The sequence below is a fragment of the Choloepus didactylus genome, chromosome 10 (genome assembly GCF_015220235.1).
Source record: "Choloepus didactylus isolate mChoDid1 chromosome 10, mChoDid1.pri, whole genome shotgun sequence".
Lineage (NCBI taxonomy): Eukaryota > Metazoa > Chordata > Mammalia > Pilosa > Megalonychidae > Choloepus > Choloepus didactylus.
In genome coordinates this window covers 53,199,303-53,221,713 of record NC_051316.1, presented here as the reverse complement: position 1 = coordinate 53,221,713, position 22,411 = coordinate 53,199,303, and the positions used below count along the sequence as shown (strand labels likewise).

Here is a 22,411-nt window from a genome sequence, read left to right as displayed (position 1 = left end):
TCTTTGGATAATTGTATGGTATGTGAACAATCTCAACAAAATTAAATTTAAAAAATATTTATATATTACTTCTAGAAAAAAAAAGTAGTCAAAATTGTGGGGGAACTTCTATAGAACCCACAAACCTCTGGGGAGCCAAGTTTGAAAACTACTGCGTTAGTACAGCCTTACTACATGCAGATTTTAGTATTAGTAATGCTCATAACATAATGCTAAAAGTAGTTTAGAAATATTATTTTAAAAATCCTATTGCTTTCTAGAACACCAATAGAATGCATACTCAGAAAGGTCTTTGTTATATATATGTATACATATAGTGTGCCTATAAGTATGTATATGTTAAAATTTTGAAAAGCTGCATACACGAATGTGCTATGGGCATATAAGAACAAATATTTATATATCAAAAAGTACATGAGTTATACAAAGAACATACAAACCTCTGAATAGTTTCTATGTGCTTTATCCAGAACTTTTAAAAGAACCTCTGTTTCGTACAGTTGACCATAGTCTCCTACTTCTCTTCTTACACCTTTGAAAATTTTTGTAAAAGTGCCTTGGCCAAGGCTTTCATTCTTTAAAAGAAAAAGGAAAAATGAAATAATGAGTAAAGACAGAGAAACATGTGAAAATTAGGAAGTATATTCAATGACAGAGTTTAAAAAAAAAAAAAAAAAAGAAAGGATAAGAAAAAGAAAAACACAATCCACAAGCAATTCCCTTACAACCTAAACCCACATTTGAGACTCCAAAACATACAAGGATTAATGAATGAAGAATATTTTGGTTTCACCTAGTTTTTAATCCCTGTGTACTATCCATAACTATCACTTTTTAAAAATAGTCAATGTTTACCTACATTTATTTATGTGTGAATCTTTATCTTTACAGTTAGCAGAGTAGAAAGGCAGTATAGTATAGTCTGTGGAGGTAGAATGTCTGACTTGATCTTCATTATGGCTTTACTAGCTGTGTGACCTCGAACAGGCTTTTTAATCTCTCTGTGCCACAGCTGTCTCAGGTGCTTCATCTGAGGAATGGGGGTAACTGTACTTTTCACACAGGATTGCCATGAACAATAAGTGAATTAATACTTGAAAAAACTTAGTAAAATGTATGACACATAGTACATGCTCAATAAATGTTAGCTATTACAACTATAACTATTACTGATATTTTTTGCATATACTTATAGAATAATTGTTGGAAGTCTACACTCCGAAACAGGGCTCTCTGGGTTCAAATCCAAACTGTACTGCTTATTAGGTTGGTAGTGTTAGTCAATTTAGCTGGCCACTCTGTGCTCTCTGTTCCTCACATAAGAATTCACATCTTTATAATCCTGGATGATTCTTTCTATTGTCTCCTTAAGGAACTCAGACATCAACTGGTCTTTCTCATTTTACCCTCCAGGTCCCTGAATCTCTCTGTCATGGTTTCTATTTCTTTCTCCCTGTCCAAGCATTCTGAATAATTTCTTCAGATCTACCTTCCAGTTCAACAATTCTCTCTTCAGCTATGAGAAATCTGCCTTCTAATTGTTCATTTTGTTTTAAGGTCAATGAGTACATTTATCATTTCTATACATTCCGTTTTTTCCGCACATCATTTTGGTCTTTTTAAATAATGCCTTGCTATTTACCCATATTTTCAATTCCTTTTATATCTTTAAAGATACATATTTATAGTCTATCTAAAAATTCTATTATATGATGTTCTTAGAGATCTAATATGGTGTTTGTTGGTCTGCTGACTCTTGCTTAATTCTGGATTATTTCCCTGTATGTTTTTAAATTTTCAATTATAAGTTCGTGTTTGGTGTGGTTTTATTTCTGGGAATCCTGGTTGGCTGAGGTTAAGGGTTTGTTCCCCCAAAAAGGTTTTGCATTTGCTTCTTTCAGGCACCACAAGGTATTACCAGTAGAGTACCACATTTTATTTTACTTCATTAGCTTAGAGCATGCAGGCAATATAAAGAAGCCCAAACTCAAAAGCTTATGATTACAAATTCTTAGGAGAGACTCTTTTTCCTCATTAACAGCCCAATTAAGACAGTCTTTTCTTCTCCTCCTGCTGGTGGGTGTATTTTTCATATTCTATTCTTCTTTTACTAAGCGTGTATTTACTCCATGGTCCTGGTGTTGGGCGGTCTCAGTTTTAACTCTTGGTCTTGAGCAGACCTAAAACTTCACCCTGTCTTTGTAGTTCTGTTAAATTGTAAGCCTCTTGGTTAGTGAGACCAATCCCCACCCTCAATACCATCCTGCAGCTAAAACATTAGCTATTAACTACTTTGGTTTTCAGTTCCTTCTTGGATTTTTCTCTTACTTTCTTGAGAACTTGAAAACTAAAGACACAAGTCTTTTATAGAGAAAGTATTTCAATTTTATTTTAAGATTTACAGAGGAAGATTTTTAAATGTCTGAAATGAGAATATAATTCCATCCTTAAAATAATTAATTTGCTGATTTCTAACTCAAATTTGGTATCATTTTTCCAAAAGAAATAAAAATATTTAAATTGCAATTAAATTTTTGTAATATAGGTTATGACAAAATAGTCCCATATGACACATGAATGTAATGTGAGGCAGCAGATTAAGAAATGTGTTCTAAAAGGACAAAAAGAAAATAATCATCTTCTAATGACTTACAAATATCAAATCTTCATTTCTGATTTTGTGAAACACCATTTGATTCACATTATTATGCCTTTGTAACGTTGGTGAGGTTGGTACATCAGAAATACCACTGGTTCTGAAGACCAACAGGTTTGATTTATCTGAAACAAACAATATATATATACAAAATCAAACACACTAAAGATACAAAGAGTGTAATAAAATATGTTTTACATACTAAAATCCTTAATAAATGCTTATTCATTTTTTCATAGAAAAATTATCTTTGGGGTTTATTATTGAACTTTGATGTATCATAACCATTTCATAAATTCAAAATTCTAATCACTTCCTTAACTAATATAAAATTATCACAAATTTTTAATATTATGCCTATTATTACTTCAAGGGGTTTCTAACCTTAATTAATATGATTAATTTAAAAATATAGAAATTTAAATCCTAAAAGAGTATGAAAGTTTTTGCTTAGAACAATACATAAGAATTTAGTAATGAGGCAGTCCAGTTCAATAAATAAGCAACTGATATATACAAAACAATAATTATTTCTAAAATGCCATTTTATGACCATGAATTTCTAGTCACTTCTAGACAATCCAAACCAAACTGAACAATCCAATTTGTTGATGCTTATACAACAGAAAGAGATTTTAGAGCTGCTTCTTTCATACCTCTTTTGGAATCAACGTATTGAAGATACCGCTACATATACAATTCATGACCAGTATTTTATAAATAACTAGAGAAGTATTTTACCTTTGGGCTTTGGAGGACAGCATTTAGTAAACTGGAAAATAATGCTGTCTGAGCGAACAGTTTCCATCTGGTAGCAATTCAAAAGATCTTTAAGATTATTGAAATTCTTTTTAGTTCCACTGAGATTGTATTCTCCATTATCATTTCTTGTAATCAAACAGTGCTTATATTCAATGACATTTTCTCGCTATTTAATTATAAAGAGAAGGAGGGAAAAAAATCACAGTGATTATTCTGACAAAAGTAATGGAACAAAAACAACCAACAGAGTATATATTTGAAAGTGACTTGTAATGTAATGCTGGTATAGGATGACAGATTGCTTGGTTCCTCAAAAAATTATCTGATTACAAATGTGTAGCGTACAGAAGTGACTGAGAGTTCATTTTATTAAAAAGCAAGTAAGAAAGCAATGGTAACAACAATAACCTATTCTTTACAGTTTCCCACATTTACAGGATAAAGTTTAAAACTAACATAGCATATAAGGTCTTCCATGAGCTGGCTTCTGTTTCTGTTTCCAACTTCTGTCACATCTAACAAACAACCTATGTTTCCAGCCATATTAAATGACTAAAATAATTACAAGCAAACACCATGCTGTTTCATGCCTTGATAACTGTACATGCTGTCTCTCTGCCTAGAACGTACCTTCTTTTCTTCTAAGCAATGGATTTTTTTCATCCCTTAAAACTCGGTTCAAGCATCACTTTTTCTGTGCAGTCCTCCCTGACAACTCTCACCCCATACTACAGCAAAGGTGATAACTGATTCAGTTGTGCCACTATTGTACTTCTATAATTATCTCTAATGTGGCATTTAAATATTTTGCAAGGATTTCTTTACATTTGTTTTATGTGTTTTGCAAGGATTTCTTTACATTTGTTTTATGAACTTGTTTATTCAATCAATTATTTTTTGAGTGGCTCCTTAAAAGTATATTTAGAAGCGCTGCGGTTCCGCTGTGGGAGTGCGTGAGAGAATCCTGAGTGGGTGTTTGCTGTGTTATCGCGCCCTTCTTTCTTCTTTTCCGCTGAAAACAGAATCTTCGATTCTACGTTCCTGATTTTCATAGCAGCTGGCAATTACCCAAGAACTATACGAAACAGTGTTTTCGGGGTCTCCAGTAACCAGTCACACATTGGACACAAGTTTGGAATTGGAGGAAAAGCTGAGATAGCAGCGAACATTGTAAGTTCCCCGGACCAGGGGTCTGGCACCCCTCCCTACCCAGACCTCACAGACTGTCTTGCTGCCGGCTCCCTGAAAGGGGGGGGGGGGGGACCAAAAAACAGCTATCTGCTGAGGGCAAGAAGGGAGGCTCAACCCAGCCTCAACTACAGAATTAATTAACAAATTAATTAACTAACTTTGGGAGCTGGGGTGTTAAAGAAGGGCTGGGCTCCAAGAAGTGGGGGCACGTAAAAGCAGGCACCCATTCCCAGACTCCAAAAAAGCCATTTTTTTTTTCCCTTACATTTTGTCCCTCCTGGCTTCTCACTGATCCCTTACCTTTTTGCATTTCAATAGCCCCTGGCAGGGGTGGAACTGAAGCCATTGGAGAGTAATTATCAGACAATAGCCCAAAGCATACACTGACAAAACTTCCAGGCTGGGAAAGACGTTTAAAAGAGACTCTTTTTTTTATTTTATTATTATTTTTTTAAATCTAAAAGTAATATATGTGGTTATTTTCTATCAGAAAGCCCAGGTTGAGGGACTAGGCTGGGCTTGAGGGGAGACAGAATACCCACAGTGTCTTTGAATTCCGTATTCACTACTGAAGGCCTCCAGCCCCGTCTTTAATTGGCAACTCAGGCTGACCAAGGAATCTACCTGGAGAGGCCCCAAAGAGGAGAGAGGAGAAGGGAATAGTGCCCCTGAGAGACAACTGGAGTTCTGAGGATTGGGAGAGTGGAGGGAGGCCCAGCTCAACTGGCAGTCCTCCTGGGAATTCAGACCCCAGGGGCTGGAATTCAGATTCCAGCTTCAGTCAGCCACGCCCTGACAGGATCAGAGTCACCAGGAGAACTAAAGGCTCCATACCTCCTTACACTGGTGGAGGAGCTGCGGGCTGGCCAGCGCCACCTGTTGGACAGGAGAGGAAAAGCACCAATTCTAAAGGCCTCATAGGAGGGTCTCATTCACAGGAAAACTCCATACCCTCCCAATGAGACCTGGGCCTCACTAGACTGGGAAAATCTGACTAGGGTCGACCATATCTGAGCAGACCCACTCACAAAAAGGTTACATAGAGGCAGAGCAAGAAACAGAAAAAACAAGAGGGGAAAAATTCTGATCAACTAAATAGAATCTAAGTTAGAGGTCTAGAATAAGTTGAACTGAATAACAGAGGCCAGAGAACAAAGCCAACGAACAAGAAAACCACTAGGTAAAAGACGGAAAACAAGCTCCAAAATAAACTAATCAAGAGAATCAGATGCCTAGACAACTACTTAAGATAACAAGCCATACCAGGAAACACGAAAACATGGACCAGCCAAAGGAACAAACTAATAGCTCAGCTGAGACACAGGAGTGGAGGCAACTAATGCTAAATAGATTTGATGAAATGAAGGAAGATATAGCAAAAGAGCTGAAGGATATAAAGAAGACACTGGCTGACATAAAGAAGAATTCATAAACTTAAAAAAACAAATGGCAGAATTCATGGGAATGAAGGCCACAATGGAAGAGATGAAAAACACAATGGAGGGACATAACAGTAGATTTTAACAGGCAGAAGAAAGGATCAGTGAACTGGAAGACAGGTCATTCGAATTCATACACACAAAAGAGCAGATGGTGAAAAAAATGGAAAAATACAAGCAGGGTCTTAGGGAGCTGAGTGACAACATAAAACGCACAAATATACGTGTTATGGGTATCCCAGAAGGAGAAGAGAGGGGAAAAGGGGCAGATAAAGTAATAGAAGACATATTCACTGAAAATTTCCCAACTCTTATAAAAGACAGAAAATTAGAGATTCAAGAAGTACAACGTACCCCAAATAGAATAGATCCCAATAGACCTACTCCAAGACACTTACTGGTCAGATTGTCCAATGTCAAAGACAAAGAGAGGATTCTGAAAGCAGCAAGAGAAAAGCAATCCATCACGTACAAGGGAAAGTCAATAAGACTATGTACAGATTTCTCTGCAGAAACCATGGAGGCAAGAAGACAGTGGCATGATATATTTAAGATACTGAAAGAGAAAAACTGCCAACCAAGAATTCTATATCCAGCAAAACTTTCCTTCAAAAATGAGGGAGAGATTAAAACATTTTGAGACAAACAGACACTGAAAGAGTTTGTGAATAAGAGACTGGCACTACAAGAAATACTAAAGGGAGTGCTAAAGGCTGATAGGAAAAGACAGGAGAGAGAGAGTTGGAGAAGAGTGCAGAAATGAAGATTATCAGGAAAGGTAAAAGGAGAGGAAAAAATAAGATATGACATATAAATTCCAAAAAACAAAATGGTAGTAGAAAGTACTGCCCTTATAGTAATAACACTAAATGTAAATGGATTAAACTCCCCAATAAAAAGACACAGACTGGCAGAATGGATTAAAAAACAGGACCTATCTATATGCTGTCTATAAGAAACTCACTTTAGACACAAGGACAAACATAGACTGAAAGTGAAAGGTTGGAAAAAGATATTTCATGCAAACAACAACCAGAAAAAAGCAGGAGTAGCTATATGAATATCAGACAAGTTAGACTTCAAAAGTGAAACAATTAAAAGAGACAAAGAAGGACACTATATATTAATAAAAGGGTCAATTCATCAAGAAAACATAACAGTCATAAATATTTATGCACCAAACCAGAATGCCCCAAAATTCATGAGGCAAACACTGCGATCACTGAAAGGAGAAATAGATACCTCTACAATAATAGTTGGGAGACTTCAATACACCACTCTCATCAATGGATAGAACATATAGACAGAGGATCACTAAAGAAACAGAGATGTTGAATTGTATGATAAATGAGCTAGACTTGACAGACATTTATAGAACACTACATCCAACAACAGCAGGATGCACTTTTTTCTCAAGTGCTCATGGAACATTCTCTAGGATAGACCACATGTTGGGTCACAAAGCAAGTCTCAACAAATTTAAAAATATTGATATTATACAAAACACTTTCTCAGACCACAATGGAATGAAGTTGGAAATAAATAAAAGGCAGAAGGACATAAAATTCACAAACATATGGAGGCTAAACAACACCCTCTTAGAAAACCAGTGGGTAAAGGAAGAAATTACAAGAGAAATTAGTAAATACCTCGAGGCAAATGACAATGAAAACACAACTTATCAAAACTTATGGGATGCAGCAAAGGCGGTGCTGAGAGGGAAATTTATTGCTCTAAATGCCTATATTAAAAGAGAAGAGAGAGCAAAAATTGAAGAGTTAACTGCTCACCTGGAGGAATTAGAGAAAGAACAGCAAACTAACCCCAAAGCAAGCAGAAGGGAAGAAATAACAAAGATTAGAGCAGAAATAAATGCAATTGAGAACAAGAAAACAATAGAGAGAATGGACAAAACCAGAAGTTGGTTCTTTGAGAAAATCAATAAAATCGATGGACCACTGGCTAGGCTAACAAAAAAAAAGAGAGAGCAGATGCAAATAAATGCAATCAGAAATGGGAAAGGAAATATAACTACCGACCCTGCAGAAATTACGGAGATAATGAGAAGATACTATGAGCAACTATATGCTAATAAACTCGACAACTTAGATGAAATGGACAACTTCCTAGAAAAGCATAAACAACCAACATTAACTCAAGAAGAAATAGATGACCTCAACAAACCAATCACAAGTAAAGAGATTGAGTCAGTCATCAAAAAGCTCCCAAAAAGGAAAAGCCCAGGACCAGATGGTTTCACATGTGAATTCTACCAAGCATTCAAGAATGAATTAGTACCAATCCTGCTCAATCTCTTCAAAAAAATTGAAGAAGAGGGAAAGCTACCTAACTCTTTCTATGAAGCCATCATCACCCTAATACCAAAACCAGGCAAAGATACTACAAAAAAAGAAAATTATAGACCAATTTCTTTAATGAATATAGACGCAAAAATCCTCAACAAAATACTCGCAAATCGAATCCAGCAGCACATTAAAAGAATTATACACCACGACAAGGTGGGATTTATTCCAGGTATGCAAGGCTGGTTCAACACAAGAAAATCAATTAATGTAATACACCACATCAATAAATCAAAGCAGAAGAACCACATGATCATCTCGATTGATGCAGAAAAGGCATTTGACAAAATTCAACATCCTTTCCTGATGAAAACACTTCAAAGGATAGGAATAGAAGGGAACTTTTTCAATATGATAAAGGCAATATATGAAAAACCCACAGCTAACATCACACTCAATGGGGAGAGACTGAAAGCTTTTCCTCTAAGATCAGGAACAAGACAGGGATGCCCACTATCACCATTGCTATTCAACATTGTGCTGGAAGTTCTAGCTAGAGCAATTAGGCAAGAAAAAGAAATAAAAGGCATCCAAATTGGAGAGGAAGAAGTAAAACTTTCACTATTTGCAGATGACATGATTCTATATGTAGGAAATCCAGAAAAATCTACAGCAAAGCTACTAGAACTAGTCAATGAATACAGCAAAGTAGCAGGCTACAAGATCAACATGCAAAAATCTGTAGTGTTCCTATACACAAGTAATGTGCAACAACAGGAGGAAATCAAGAAAAAAATCCCATTTACAATAGCAATCAAAAGAATCAAGTATTTAGGAATAAACTTAACCAAGGACACAAAAGACCTTTACACAGAAAACTATAAGAAACTGCTAAAAGAAATTGAACAAGACCTGAAAAAATGGAAGAACATACCATGTTCATGGATTGGAAGACTAAATATAGTTAAGATGGCAATTTTACCTAAACTGATTTACAGATTCAATGCAATACCAATTCAAATCCCAACAACTTACTTTACAGAAATAGAAAAACCAATAACTAAATTTATTTGGAAGGGTAAGGTGCCCCGAATAGCCAAAAATGTCTTGAGAAAGAGGAGTGAAGTGGGAGGTCTCACACTACCTGACTTTGAAGCATATTACAAAGCTACAGTGCTCAAAACAGCATGGTACTGGCATAAGGACAGATATACTGATCAATGGAATTGAATTGAGTGTTCAGAAGTAGACCCTCACATCTATGGACAACTGATCTTTGATAAGGCAGTGAAGCCGAAGCAACTGGGAAAGAGCAGCCTGTTCAATAAATGGTGTTTGGAGAACTGGATAACCATTTCCAAAAGAATGAAAGAGGATGTCCATCTCACACCTTATACCAAAATTAACTCAAAGTGGATCAAAGACCTGAACATTAGCACCAAGACCATAAAACTCTTAGAAGAAAATGTAGGGCAATATCTTAAAGATCTTGTGAAAGGAGGTGGTTTCTTAGACCTCACACCCAAGGCACGAGCAACCAAAGAACAAATAGACAAATGGAATCTCCTCAAAATTAAACACTTTTGTACATCAAAGGACTTTGTCAGAAAAGTCAAAAGGCAGCCTACACAATGGGAGATGATATTTGGAAACCACATATCAGATAAGGGTTTAATATCCCAAATATATAAAGGAATCCTGCATCTCAATAACAGAAAGACAAACAATCCAATTAAAAAATGGGCAAAAGACATGAACAGACATTTTTCTGAAGAGGAAATACAAATGGCTCAAAAGCATATGAAAAAATGCTCAACTTCACTGGCTATTAAGGAAATGCAAATCAAAACCACAATGAGATATCATCTCACACCTACCAGAATGGTCATTATCCAAAAAACAGAAAATGACAAGTGCTGGAGAGGATGTGGAGAAAGAGGCACATTTATTCATTGTTGGTGGGAATGTAGAATGGTGCAACCACTCTGGAAGACAGTATGGAGGTTCCTCAGGAAGCTAAGTATAGATTTGCCATATGACCCAGCTATTCCATTGCTGGGTATATACTCAGAGGAACTGAAACTTAAGACACAAACAGATATTTGTAAACCAATGTTTATTGCAGCATTATTCACAATTGCCAAGAGATGGAAACAGCCCAAATGTCCATCAAAGGACGAGTGGATAAACAAACTGTGGTATATACACATGATGGAATATTATGCAGCTGTAAGACAGAACAAAGACATGGATCATGTAAAAATGTGGATGAACCTTGAGGACATTATGTTGAGTGAAGTTAGCCAGAAACAAAAGGACAGATTCTGTATGGTCTCACTAATATGAACAGACATTAATGAACAAACTTTGGGAGTTAAAAGCTGACAACACAGGCGACCAGGAGATAGAAAGAGGGCAGAGATCAGCCATTTGATGCTGAAGGACTACAGAATGTTTAGGATTGATTGCATAGATCCAGAAATAGATAGCATAATACTGTGTGATGGTAGAACGGTATTGTAAGTACACTGAACAAAGACGTCTGTGAGTAAAGCTGAAAGAGGTGGGATAGGAGAATGTATGACACCACAGGTAAAGATAGATGATAAAGACTGGGACTGTATAACATGGCAAAAACTGGAGTGGCCAATGACTGTTATTAAATATACAAATATAAAAATGTTTTTGCATGTGGGAAAGCAAATGAATGTCAACCATGTAGAAATTTGAAAAAGGGATGGTATTCAGGAAAAAACATAATCAAAGCAAACTGGAGTCTATGGTCAACAGTAACATTGTAATATACCTCCATTAAATGTAACAAAGGCAATATGCCAATGCTAAATGTATATGAGAAGGGGATATAGGGGAGTAATATGGGATTCTTGGTAGTGGTGTTATTTGCTGTCCTTAGTAGTATATTGTATTGTATGACATGTTATTTTTCTTTTTATCATTTTTTCTTATTGCTAAAAAAAAAAACAATTTTTCTTGTAGTAATCAGTATGTTCAAATGCTGATTGTGGTGATAAATGTACAACTTTATGATGATACCATGAACAACTGATTGTACACTGTGGATAATGTATGGTATGTGAATATAACTCTATAAAATTGTAGGAAAATATATATATAGGAGTAAAAGTGTTGGAGAAAACATGGTGAGAGGGATGATGCCTCACCAATATGGACTAACTACAATGTGTAAACTCAGAATTGAATCTTAGAACATAGCCTAACGTGGACACAATAATTGTAATAGTCCCTAGATTGTAAGCTCTTACAGCAGTTAACTCTATCCCTGAATTGTAAGGCCTATCTCTAAACTTTGAGATGCTGATCCCCTAGCATATGTTGTCACAAACATTGGAACTGGCGGTTTGATGTGCTGAGCCCTCAAGCATGGGACTTGCCCTTATGAAGCTCATTACCACAAAGGAGAGTCTAAACTTGTATGTAATGGTGCCTAAGAGTCTCCCCCTGAGTACCTCTTTGTTGCTCAGATGTGGCCCTCTCTCTCTCTCTAACTGAGCCATCTCGACAGGTGAACTCGCTGCCCTCCCCACTACGTGGGACCCGACTCCCAGGGGTGTAAATCTCCCTGGCAACGCAGAGTATGACTCCTGGGGATGAATGTGGACCCGGCATCGTGGGACTGAGAGTATCTTCTTGACCAAAAGGGGGATGCAAAATGAGACGAAATAGTTTCAGTGGCTGAGAGATTCCAAATGCAGTCGAGAGGTCACTCTGGTGGACATTCTTATGCACTATATAGATAACACCTCTTAGGCTTTAATGTATTGGAATAGCTAGAAGTAAATACCTGAAACTACCAAACTCCAACCCAGCAGTCTGGACTCCTGAAGACAATTATATAATAATGTAGATTACAAGGGGTGACAGTGTGATTGTGAAGACCTTGTGGCTCACACCCCCTTTATCTAGTGTATGGATGAGTGGAGGAATGGGGATAAAAACTAAAGGACAAATGGGGTGGGATGGGGGGATGATTTGGGTGTTCTTTTCTCACTTTTATTTTTTATTCTTGTTCTGGTTCTTTCTGATGTAAGGAAAATGTTCTGAGATAGATTGTGGTGATTAACGCGTAACTATGTTATCATACTGTGGACAGTGGATTGCATATCATGGATGATTGTATGGTGTGTGAATGTATTTCAATAAAACTGAATTTAATTAAAAAAAAAAGTATATTTATACTTCTTAGAACCACTGGTGATGATGCTAGCACAACACTGTGAATGCAGTTAACAACACTGAATTATATATTCGAATGTGGTTAAAAGGGGAAGTTTTAGGTTGAAAATATGCTACTATAATAAAATTTTTTTTAAAAATAGGATTATCCTGCACAAACAGGGAACACTAAGGTAAATCACGGACTACAGTTAATAGTACAATTATAAAAATATTCTTCTATCAAATTTAACAAATATGCCATACTAACACGGGGTGTTAAGAGTGCAGTATATGGGAACTCTGTACTTTATGCCTGATCTGTTTGTAAACCTACAACTTTTCTATTAAAAAAGAAAATCTACAAATACCTCAAGATCCAGCTCAAATCTCACCTACTCCAAAAGACCTTTCTTAATAATGGTAACCCTTTCTGTTATTGTTCATACTTGCCTACACTGGATAACTACAATGCTTAATTTAGTACTTCTTTGTATGCTTTCCTATTGCTATCTTCCCATAAGGTAAGTTTCTTGAAGGCAAGCCTTTTTACACAATCCCTTGGAGGTGAGGCTATATATATATATATATATATATATATATATAGCCCTTATATTAGGCTGAGCACATACAGTAAACAAACAAAAATTGTTTTTAATGATCAAATATAATGGATTGTTACAATAGGGAGATAATGTAAAATTAACATGGCTTATCAGTATTTTTCAAGGGCAAGTCATGGAGTAAAACTTCTTCTGGGCAATTAATCCACTATCTATATATGCTAAGTATGAAATGGTTACATTTTATAAAAATTAAAATAATTGAATAATAAACACCTTTTTCTATTTTTAAAAAGTAAAGATAAATTTGGAAGCTACTATAAAGTTTCTCAAGACTCATACCATGAAACTGTCTTATAAATGATAGTATATTTAGACAATTTGGGTTAAAAAACAATCTTAGGTGAAGTCAAAGAGCATCTGTCTTAACAGTGAGGTTTCATTGTAGTTTATCCTTAAAACACACATTTTTAGCTCATCATTCCTAATACTAGAAAATCACTAATTAAAAGTGCTGTAATGGTTCAGTTTCTTTCTAACTGCCCAATATCCCTCTAATCCTATAACCACTCATAGAAAAGAGAAAATCTGCTTCTGATCTTATTTTCTCCTACAGCATTTGGCAGAGATTTCCATTTTTATAAAAGAAGGGGCTTCAAGAAATTTAATGAAATATCATTTGACATACTGGTAACACCCAAATATCAAAAAATAAAATAGAATAAAAGCCAAATAAATATACAAAAAGACAAATATTTTATATTTTTATATAAATCCTGCTATTTTGTTTATTTGTACAGAATTCCTGAGGTAAATTAAGCATTATTATGCTAGTTATTATATCCAAAGCAATAATTCTGAGTATTAAAAGAAAATATGGTGGCTAAATATGCAGGGGAAATTAAATGGATTAAATATAGTTGCCACTATTAATTAATGTCACATACTAACCTCAACAGCAAAAGTGAGAAAATACTTATTGAAGTCCTTAGGACTACATCGAAGTACATACAGTCCAGTCTGATTACCTGCTTTCTTCAGTTTACTAATGGCAAAATCCATTCTAAACATAAAGAAGAAATAATGTGAATAACATAGCAAGTACCATGATATTCTGACCAAAACGTCATCTAAAAGATCAAGGGTCAAACCTAAACATCCCAGAATTTTTGGAAGTCTCCACTATTTTATATTTATAGGCACAACAATAATATTTCAAGAGAAAAAAAATAATTTGCAGTAAGTTCAAACCAATTCAAGGGGCAACTGTATTACTTCAAAAAACACAACAGACAAAATTCCCAAAGAACAATCATTTGTATTTCCTGCCTTTTGATTACAAATTTAGTATTTTAAAAACCATTCTCACTTTCATAAAACTTCATTTAATTATGCAATCAATATATCATAAAACTCCTATGTCCCTTCTACCATAGCAATTACTAATATTTTAATATTTACAATATATATTGCAGGTTATTTTAATATTTAGTGTAATACCAAAGTCTAATAGAAGACCCATGAAAAGTGACAAAGACTAATGATTTTTAAAATTTGCTGTATGTTTTCATGGAAGCTACACATCTTGAAAGAAAAGCAAACTGTAAATCTACATGAAGGCAAGAACAACTTCTGTTTTACTTAGCACCATATTTCTCATACATAAACCAATACCTGGCATATCATAGGTGCTCACTAAATGCTCTATAAATAAATGAAAGAATGCTTGAATGGACAAATGAATGGCTGAAGTATTTTTAATATTGGAAATGTAAATTCTAGATAAAATATTCAAGTACTGCAACTTTTCCATAATAACCTTACTTATTATTAAGGAGGCATTAGGTATAGTCTGAATTAAGTCTTAAATATCAGTCAGGATATGTTTACTCAAATATTAGGAGTAGGTTACATTTAAGAAACATATGCTCATAATCCAAGTTAGTTTCTTCTGCTTAGATTCTTCAAACCTGCTGCCAATCATAAAGCACACCCTAGCTGAGATATAAATACAATTGGGCTAAACAGATGGTATGCATCATAGCTGACTTCATCTAATATTAAGGTAAGGGTCTAAAATATATGGGTCAATATGTAGCTATTAAAATAAAATTAAATTAAAAATCCAGTTCCGTAGTTGCATTAGCCATATTTCAAATGCTCAACAGTCACATGTAGCTCTGTATTAGAGCAGACGTAGAACATTTCATCATTGCAGAAAGTTCTGTTGGACAGCCCTAGTCTAGAAATATGGACATTATATACATCTTGTGTTCAAGATTTTAGTAGGAGTTGAATTATCCAAAAATAGTGGTGACTTTTAAGTTTTGCATTTGGCTTCTCTGAAAGATTTCAAATTTAATTAAACATAAACTGAAGGTCTTTTTTAATTAGCAAAATGATAATTTTAAATAAAACCCAAGAGTTAATTAAATATGCATAGGCAACTGAATGTTAAACTTACACAAGTTAAAATAATAATAGACTGGGACAGAAATGGTAAATTATGTCCTAAATAATTCTAATAATTATATAATCTGATTGCTAAATATATACATTTGTAAAAACAAATGGAAAACAACTTCAGTCAAATTAAGATTTTCTTTTCTAAAATCCTCAACCTACTTATATCATTCTGTTGTATAAAATTTTCTTCGTAAATATCTCATTTACCTTTTCAAAAATTTACTTTTAAGTCTGTATTACTTACGAAATTGGGCCGTGACAGTTGCTTTGGATATTTTCAAGCACTGTTGGAGGTGCTACTTCTTTACATAGATAATGATGTGCATCTGCAGTTAACCTATAATATCCATCAATTAATGACACAAAAGACAAAGCTTCTCTTAAGGAGCTAAGTTCAATTTCCTAAATGGACAGAGAAAAGAAAAAGAAACAACATTCATATTATGTACCATTTAAAAAGTCAACTATGTGCTAAATAATGAAAATTCTCTTTATGCTCTTGTCGGTTTGAATGTATTATGTCTCCCCAAATGCCATTATCTTTGATGTAATCTTGTGTGGGCAGACCTATCAGTGTTGATTAGATTGCAATTCTTTGAGTGATTCCATGGAAATGCGCCCCACCCAACTGTAGGTGATAAGTCTGATGAGATAATTTTCATGGAGCCGTGGCCCCACCCATTCAGGGTGGGCCTTGATCACTAGAGCCATATAAATGAGCTGACAAACAGAAGGAACTCAGTGCAGCTGAGAGTGGCATTTTGAAGAGCAGCTACAGCCAAGAGGGACACTTTGAAGAAAGCACAGGAGCTGCAGATGAGAGCCAGTGTGAAGACGGCCATTGAAAGCAGACTCTTGCTCCAGAGAAGCTGAGAGAGGACAAATATCCCAAGCACAACTAAGAGTGACATTTCTGAGGAACTGCAGCCTAGAGAGGAATATCCTGGGAGAAGGCCATTTTGAAACAGGAACTTTGGAGCAGACACCAACCACATGCCTTCTCAGCTAACAGTTTTTCCGGACACCACTGGCCATCCTCCAGTGAAGGTACCCGATTGCTGATGTGTTACCTTGGACACTTTATGGCCTTAAGACTGTAACTGTGTAACCAAATAAACCCCCTTTTATAAAAGCCAATCCATCGCTGGTGTTTTGCATTCCGGCAGCTTTAGCAAACTAGAACAATGCTGTTAGATTAATTCTACTAAATTAATTTTCTTAATTGTTCAAATATCTTTATTACTCAATTTGAATTAAAAATTTTATGACATAAAAACATGCCAAATATGATCTAATCATACCTTTCCAGTTCTATAACTCTGCAGCCATAATTTTACTGTATTTTTGAATACTCTCTAATTAGACTATGTTTTGTGAGGGTGGGGAGTACACCTTAGCATTGTATTTAGTACACAGAAAGCACACAGCAAATGTTGAGCAAATGACCAAATTGGATCATTTAAAAATATCGTTCTTTTTTTTTCATCCATGGCTGCTCATGAAAGACTCATCCTTTGCCATTTCTGTCTGTCAAAATCTTAACTCATCTTCATAGCCCTCTTCAACTATTATCATCTCCATATTTTCTTATTCTCTCAAAACCGACATGATGCTCAGTTTTATGATAGGTTGTGATACACACTTTCACGCATCACGGCACTTATTATATATTAACATGTATTTATATCTTATCCCCCACTACTCTTCAGTGAAGTTCTTAAGAATGAGCAGTATTTTTTCCCTAGATTATTCCAAAGAAAATTGAAGGGGAAAGCGAATAGTATCTATTACTTTGACACATGACTTAAAGTGCCTTACATGTAGTAGGGATACAGTGAAAATTTCTGAATTTAGATGATGGCAATTAATTCTAATACTTATACAGTAATTTTACATAATGCATGCAAACTTAACATTTTTAAAAAGTTAATTTCTGATCACAAGTGCAAAATGATAGCAGCCCAACCAAAGCTAACCAGAAATTCTTACTTGATTTCTGAATAGTTTTCATTTAATTCCAATAGGTTATAGTTAAGCCTGATTTTTATGCATATACCTGAAACAAAATACTGAAATTATATTGTGAATATTCAAGGACATGCTGCTGGGGGGAGGAAATTATCCCCCAGCTGTTTATTTCTTTATCACGTTTCCTCCCCTCTGTTGTCTATCAGGAAAAAATAAGAGTTTGTACTATACCCAGAGTAGGTACTTCAATACCTGAGAATCACAGAGTTCATTCATTTATTCAAGCGCTTATTAAATGTTTACAATATAAGCACCCAGGAAACATGGGACATATAAATATGTACAAGACATAGTCTTTGTCCCCAAATAGCTTACAGTGTAAGTGGGAATATAAAATATGCACTATGATTATCACACTAACAAGGGAGAAAAGTGGTAAGTGCTATCAGATTGGTATGAAGTTAAGAGAAAGCTTTTTCTTTTGGCACTGGGGAATAAGGAAGTATCTAATGGAAGAAATGGCACATAAACTGGACCTAGAAGGATGGGAAGATTTACTTATACTGGGATGAAAGAAAAAGAGACACACTTATTGAGCGTCTACTAAATAGGCACTTTACAAACATTATTTAAGCTTATCAAAAATTCTAGTCTATGGATATTATACCACTTTATAGATGAAAAACTAGAGATCAAAATTATTAAGACCGCCAGCTCAAAAAATAGTTAAATTGCATGGAAAGGTTTCAAAACAAGCCAGCCTAAGCCCAAAGGCCATGTTATCATTACAGCATACTGCTTCTCTACTGAGAGCAAGACTAGTGAATAATAGCCATGATTAAGCTACTACCAATGTGAATACAAAATTTTTATATAAAGAAACAGATTTTAAGTGAAACAATCAATAAGATAAGGAAACAAATTATTGGGCAACCTGGCCACACAGCAGGCAGTTAATAACTTTATAAAAATGAATGATGGGGTAGCTGGTGGTGGATACCTGAAACTATCAAACTACAACCCAGAACCCATGAATCTCGAAGACAGTTGTATAAAAATGTAGCTTATGAGGGGTGACAATGGGATTGGGAAAGCCATAAGGACCACACTCCACTTTGTCTAGTTTATAGATGGATGAGTAGAAAAATAGGGGAAGGAAACAAATAGACAAAGGTACCCAGTGTTCTTTTTTACTTCAATTGCTCTTTTTCACGCTAATTATTATTCTTGTTATTTTTGTGTGTGTGCTAATGAAGGTGTCAGGGATTGATTTAGGTGATGAATGTACAACTATGTAATGGTACTGTGAACAATCGAAAGTACGATTTGTTTTGTATGACTGCGTGGTATGTGAATATATCTCAATAAAATGAAGATTAAAAAAAAAAAAAGTCAACTGATTGTAGATGTTAACCCCCTCTACAAAATACCTTCACAGCAACACCTAGATTAGTGTTTGACTAAATAACTGCTTACTATAGCATAGTCAAGTTGACACATAAAATAAACATCACAATACCTAACATTTATTTAATGCTTCCTATGTGCCTGCTACCATTCTAAGTACATTCCATATATTACAATAACTCCATGAGGCAAGAAATTTCAATATCTCCATTATACAGATGGGGAAATGAAGCACACAGTGGGTAAGTAACTTGCCCAAGGCTGAGAGTTAGCAAGTAGTACAGCTGGGATTACGAACCCAGCAGCATGGCTCCAGAGTTCACATGCTTAACCATTTTACTATGCTGACAACGCTAGGACCAGAACTCAAGTCTCCTAACCTCTATTCCAATGCTTATTCCATGATAATATACATGTGTATGTATTTACACACACACATACTCTCACAAACACTGTCACTCATTCCCAAGCTTCCTTTTCAGGAATCTGCATATCAACAAGGCACATTTAAGACACCTTCTGCAACCAAGAGTTGTTAGAATTAAATGTAATGGGAAGTGTAATTGCCACTTCAGGTCCATGTGGCAATTTCCTAAGTGTTGCCGCCAGTGCAGACAGCTCAGGAGATACTGGTTAAATCCCCTTTCAGGATGGTGGCTGTGCCAGTTTGGATGTATTATGTCCCCCAAAATGCTTTGTCTTCGATGCAGTCTTGTGTGGGCAGGAAACATACTGGTGTTGATTGGGTTGGAGACTTTTGATTGGATGTTTCGGTGGAGATGTGATCACTCAATTATGGGCAAGATTTTTCACTGGATAATTTCCATTGAGGTGTGGCCCTGCCCATTCAGCCTGAGCCTTGATTAGTTCACTGGAGCACTATATAAGCTCAGACAGAGGGAGCAAGCTTGCTACAGCCAAGAGGGATACTTTGAAGAATGCACAGAAGCTGAGAGTTGCTGCAGATGAGAGACAGTTTGAAGACGGCAGTTGAAAGCAGACTCTTGCTCCGAAGAAGCTAAAAGAGGACAAATACCCCAAGAGCAACTAAGAGTGACATTTTTGAGGAGCTGCAGCCTAAGGAGGAAGGTCCTGGGAGAAAGCCATTTGAAACCAGAACTTTGGAGCAGACACCAGCCACATGCCTTCCCAGCTAACAGAGGTTTTCCGGACACCATTGGCCATCCTTCAGTGAAGGTACTCCCTTACCTTGGACACTTTATGGCCTTAAGACTGTAACTTTGTAACCAAGTAAACCCCCTTTAGAAAAGCCAAAAAAAAAAAAAAAAAAAAGAATGAATTTATTCCTTAGATATTGCACATATTTCTTGTAGTGTTTTAAAGTTTTTACACAATAACTAACAATGTTGGATATAAATTCTACATGAATAATTATAGTGAAGACAAAGGAAAAAAAATCAGTAGGTCTTCATTTCATTTTCACTAATTTTACATCATCTTGGAGGTGGTACAATTTTCTATTGTGAGTGTTTGATATTTTGTCACATTGGGTGTGAAACTGTATCTCATTGTGGTTTTGATTTGCATTTCCCTAATGGCTAATGACATTCAGCATCTTTTCATGTGCTTTTTGGCCATTTTTATATCTTTTTGGAGAAATGTCTAGTCAAGTCTTTTGCACATTTTAAAATTGGGTTATCTGTCTTTTTGTTGTTAAATTGAAGGATTTCTTTATCTATTTTGGATATTAAATCATTATCAGATATGTGGTTTCCAAATATTTTCTCCCATTGTATAGGTTATTATTTTATTTTCATGATAAAGTCCAATGATGCACAGAAGTTTTTAATTTTGATGAGGTCTCATTTATCTCTATTTTCTTTTGTTGCTTGTGCTTTGGGTGTAAAGTCTAAGAAACCACTGCCTAACCCAAGGTCCTGAAGATGCTTCCCTACATTTTCCTCTAGGAGTTTGATATTTCTGGCTCTTGTATTTGGGTCTTTGATCTATTTTAAGTTGATTTTTTGCATATGGTGTGAGGTAGGGGTCCACCTTCCTTCTTTTGCATACGGAGTACCAGTTTTCCCAGCAACATTTGGTGAAGAGACTATTCTTTCCCCAATAAGTCATTTTTGCCCCCTATCAAAAATCCAATGGCCATAATTGTGAGGGTTGATTTCTGAGCTCACTATTCTATTCCATTGGTCTCTATGTGTGTCCTTGTACTAGTACCTTACTGTTTTGATTACCGTGGCTTTTGTAATAAGTCTTAAGATTGGGAAGTCTAAGTCCTCCAACTTCATTCCTTTTCAAGACGGTTTTGGGTATTTGGGGACCCTTAACCTTCTATATAAATTTGATGATTGCCTTTTTCATTTAGCAAAGAAGGTTGTTGGAATTGTGATTGGGATTGCATTGAATCTGCAAATCACTTTGGGTAGAATTGAATCTTAATAATATTTAGTCTTCCAGTTCACAAGTGCAGAATGCCCTTCCATTTATTTAGGTCTTCTTTGATTTCTCTTCGCAACGTTTACTAGTTTTCTGTGTACAAGTCCTTTACATCTTTGGTTAGTGTAATTAACAGCACTGAATTATCTATTTGAATGTGGTTAAAAGGGGAAATTTTAGGTGTATATATTAGTAAATACATTTTTTAAAAAATCCATGAAACTTTATAGCATGGTGAACTCTAAGTTAAACCATAGACTTAATAGTACAATTAAAAAATTGTGCTTTCATCCATTGTAACAAATGTACCATGCTTATGAAAGCTGTTATTAAGAGGGTGGTAAATGGGAACCCTGTATTTTATGCATGATTTTTTGTAAAGTCACAGATTCTATAATAAAAAAAAAGGGAAAATAAGTGCTGACAAGGATGCAAAAAAACAGGAAGACCTGTACCTTGTTGGTAGTAATGTAAGATGGTGTACTTGCTATGGAAAACAGTTTGGCAGTTCCTCAAAAAGTTAAACATAGAAATACCATATGGCTGGGCAGTCCTACTTCAAGATATACACATATCCAAAAGAACTGAAAGCAGGAAATCAGAAGGATATTCATACACCAAGGTTTACTGCAGTATTTTTCACAATAGCCAAAAGATAGAAGCAACTGAAATGTTATAAGTAGATGAACTATTAGACAAAATGTTGTCTATACATATAATGGAATATTATTCAGCCTTAAAAAGGAATGACGTTCTTAAACATACCACTACATGGATAATTAAGACACCATGTTGAGTGAATTAAGTCAGAAACAAAGGGACAGATACCATATGATTCCACTTATATAAAATAACTAGAATGTGTATACTTATAGAGAAAGAAAGGAAGTAAAATGTAAGTTACAAGGGGCAAGCGTGGGGGAGAGAATGAGGTGTTGATGCACAATGGGTATAGGGATTCTGTATGGAGTGCTAGGAAATTCTGGAAATGGATGGTGGTGAGGGTAGTGCAATACTGTGGATGTGATTAATCTCACTGAATGGTAAGCT

The 22,411-nt window shown here is 35.4% G+C and overlaps 1 protein-coding gene across 7 annotated transcripts in view; it reads right to left on the bottom strand.

Moving 5' to 3' along the window:
* JAK2 (Janus kinase 2) overlaps positions 1-22,411 on the bottom strand; it is a 209,385-nt gene that overhangs the window by 44,731 nt on the left and 142,243 nt on the right. For all 7 annotated transcript variants that reach the window (XM_037797956.1, XM_037797957.1, XM_037797959.1 and 4 more), the window contains 5 exons: positions 15,819-15,976; positions 14,060-14,171; positions 3,398-3,584; positions 2,654-2,781; positions 441-575 (listed from right to left, as the gene is read on the bottom strand). In XM_037797956.1, the coding sequence (XP_037653884.1) occupies positions 441-575; positions 2,654-2,781; positions 3,398-3,584; positions 14,060-14,171; positions 15,819-15,976 (720 nt within the window). The remainder of the gene's footprint in view (positions 1-440; positions 576-2,653; positions 2,782-3,397; positions 3,585-14,059; positions 14,172-15,818; positions 15,977-22,411) is intronic.